At 38.6% G+C, this 3,643-nt stretch overlaps 1 protein-coding gene across 1 annotated transcript in view; it reads right to left on the reverse strand.

Annotated features, from left to right (window-relative positions):
* LOC107732688 (neurexin-2-like) overlaps positions 1-3,643 on the reverse strand; it is a 351,796-nt gene that overhangs the window by 229,336 nt on the left and 118,817 nt on the right. The window contains exon 6 of the mRNA XM_016544101.1: positions 2,572-2,589. Coding sequence (XP_016399587.1) covers positions 2,572-2,589 — 18 coding nt within the window. The remainder of the gene's footprint in view (positions 1-2,571; positions 2,590-3,643) is intronic.

Genomic DNA, 3,643 nt, shown 5'->3' on the forward strand with positions numbered 1-3,643 from the left:
CACACACACACACACACACACACACACACATGTACACACACACACACACACACACCTGTCTGTGCTTTCATTTCCCTGAAGGCTCTAGTGCAGCAGTTCCCAACACTGAAGCTCCTGGACTAAATGAGCATGAAGAAGCGCGTCAGGTGTTTCTGACATTGCAGCACTATTAGTGTTTTCATGAAGCACAAACTCCTCCAAACAGAGCTGATCGCCAATGTTTAGTTGACAGATTGATATTTTGCTCATGATATTGATTGTTTTGCATCTGAACGCAGTGGAAATGGACTGAACATGCAGTAAATTCACAGTCAGGAAGGGAAATTAAACGGATTCTTCATTTCTGTGTGTCTGTAATGAAATTAGCGGCGCTGCTGTCCTTGTGTCTCATAATCGCTCTCACACATGAAACAGAAACAGAGAGAAAGGCAAACGCTCTGACACACATGAAAGAAAGAGAAAATCAAGTCTCCTCCATTCACACGCATTCAACACAATCACAGCGTCCTGAGCAGACAGACACGAGAGAGAGAGACAGGGCCGTTAAAACATCTCTGTTCTCTGTGATTTAACAGCATCAAACAGAAACAAACCGACTCATATTTATATCCTCTTATGTCAAGTATCTGCTATACTGTTACAAAGATCTCACGGATGCACAAGCTATCTGAATTTCAACTTTTGTCCATAGAAAATCAGCATCTGCAGCAAATTGCATATATTTGAGTGTCTGAACAAAGCTGAGCTGTTTTTTCACACTATATTCTCACTATATCAGACTATATGAGCCATAAAACCTGATGGATCAAATATGATACAAAACAAAAAAACTGTGGATTTTTTTTTATTTGTTTGTCAAAATGTTCAATAAATTGTTCAATTTCAACAGTTTTGATTTGTCTGACTATTATTTCAAATGTCAGACTTAAAGGTCACATATTTTACACCTTTCTGAAGTTTTATTTTTGGTTTTGATGTCCTTAAGAATATATATTTGCGGTATAAGTACCAAAAACCATCTCAATATATTTTTACAGCTCCTCTCTCAGGAGCTCTGCTGAGAACAGGTCGATTTTGGCCTGTCTAATTAATATTCATGAGCCTCTCTTCTGATTGGCCTGTTGTGTTCTGAGTGAAAGAGAGAGTGTGTGTGTGTGTGTGTGTGTGTCATCCAGCACACTTCATTCAGAACAGCATTAATGTGAGCGGCTGCTGCTCCAAACACACATCATCTGACTCTCTTTCTGACAGCACTGCAGTATTTCAGCGTATTCCAGATAACATCCTCTCTGTCTGTCTCTTTATCTCTCAGGCTTAGCACGTTTGGTCAGGAGTATGCTTTACTTCCGTGGACTACATCTCCCATAATTCCTCTGGAGTGCCTCTGAAATCCCACTCGAGCAGGAGACGGCGGCGGCGAGGAGAATTTCCTCCACAAAACCAGCGACCGTGAGAGTCGACGAGCCCCGCCACAGACTGAAGCTTCTCAGCTTGCGTACTCCAGCACTCACGTGCTTTAACATGCTCAGTTCATAACATGTATTACTAAAAAAAAGGCAATTAACCTAAACTAATCTGGACAAACTAATTTCTGTAACGAGTATGCAGCAAAATCGTAAACACCATTCAGACTTTTATTATGAAGATAAACGTGCAATCATGCAAAGATCTGTGCAAACCCTGATTGTTTTTCAAGTTTTTTTTGTCTGAAATGTTCAAAAATATAGACAAATTCTCCATTTATGATGTAACATGTCTTCAACATGATCTGTTACACATGAACGGTTTGTCACTTCAACAATAATCTACCATTTGTCTATTTTATGCGCTCCAAAGCATCCAAGATTTACAAATAGTTATGAATGTCATTTTAGAGTCTAGCTTAAAAACACAAGTTGACCTGCATGTGAATTCAGTTCCAGTGCATGTGTTAGCAGATCTTCAAACATACAGTACTGTCACAAAGACACTGAGGCAGCGTTGAGACTTTCATGATGACTGCTTTAGAAACAGCTCCTGATCTGCCAAGACTCAGAGAAAACATCAGCCGTGTGTGTGTGTGTGAGAGAGTGTGTGTGAGTGTGTGTGTGTGTGTGTGTGTGTGAGTGTGTGTGTGTGTGTGTGTGTGAGTGTGTGTGTGTCTGTGTGAAGATGTTTGGCTGAGCGTGGTCAATAACACAGTGTGAAAGTCAAAAGACTCCAGTCGTTTAATTTCTCTGCCTCGTATGTCTTCAGTGAAAGGCAGCAGAACTGCAGCGGTCAACACATTCAGCTCTAAGCAGAGTATGATTGATCGAAACCAATACAGTCTCAAACAGCCGACATTATGAATAGAGAGAGAGAGAGAGAGAGAGAGAGAGAGAGAGAGAGAGATAGAGGGGAGAATACAATGCATCACCGCTACACACGCACACTTGTGTTTTGTGTGTTTTTATGTGGTTACGCTACAGCATCATCAACAGAAAGAGAGAATAATAATGCAGTTTGACATGAAAGTCACGCTCACAACCTTCAGTGGCTCAAGACATCTTTATAAAGATCAGCAGAAGAAAAGAAACATGCTGAACTCACCGACTAGAGACGAGTCTCCTACAGACAGAGAGAGACAGAGAGAGAGAGACGGGTTTAGTGCTCATCTTCATCCATCAGCTCTTACAATCATCTGAAAACATGCACTGCTCATATCAGACATTTGAGTGATATTATAGCAGAGATCAACCAAAGTTTCACAGCTGTTTTCATGTGATTTCATGAGGTTGATGATTCATTATGAACTCAGACTCTTCTTTCACCTGCTGCTCGTTAACATGTTCTTCACCAAAACCCAAATCAAAGAAAAGTGAAGAAGGCCATCTAATACCTGATCTCATAAGAACACAAGCTTGTTTATTAATAAATAATACAATTATCAGCTTTATTATCGTCAATATTAATTATGTTTTTAAGCAATTAAAAGCTTCTCAGTTCCCGAACAGAACATCGAGGTCAAAGCAGATTCACATAAAAGAGTAAATACACGCACACAGTGTCATCACAACACTGGATCTCATCTCTGTGAGCAAAATAACATGAAGAAAAATACATTCAACACATCTCAATTAAATCCACATAATTTGAGCAATGATGCGGGGTGAAAATAATAAAAAAATATTATGAAATTAAATTAAATTAGATTAACACAAATGTAAATAATTTTTTCACGTAATCTGAGTAAAGACATGGATTGCATCTCTACAAATATTCATGGCTGGGCTAAAAAAAATAAAGAAATTGAAATCAAACGTAAAATGAAGTGATTTTTTATTTATTAAAAAAAAAACTTTATTTAACCATGAAATGAAACTCTTAAGATTTAAAATCTCATTTCTCAGTTCCTAGGAATTAAATCCTAGGAATTAAAAAAAAAAAAATTAATTCAACAAATGGTTTAAGTAACAAGCTGCTATTTGAAATATTTGTCAGCAGAACTGATATCAGTGATATAAATACAGATATCATACTGACAATAACTGAGCACCCAGCAGACAAATACAGCAGTGCTGAAGAACAGCACACACTCACACACACTCACACGCACACACACACTCACACACACACACTCTCACACACACACTCACACACACACACACACACACACACTCTC

The sequence above is a fragment of the Sinocyclocheilus rhinocerous genome, unplaced genomic scaffold (assembly GCF_001515625.1).
Source record: "Sinocyclocheilus rhinocerous isolate Xijiao unplaced genomic scaffold, SAMN03320098_v1.1 scaffold1480, whole genome shotgun sequence".
NCBI classification, from domain to species: Eukaryota; Metazoa; Chordata; class Actinopteri; order Cypriniformes; family Cyprinidae; genus Sinocyclocheilus; species Sinocyclocheilus rhinocerous.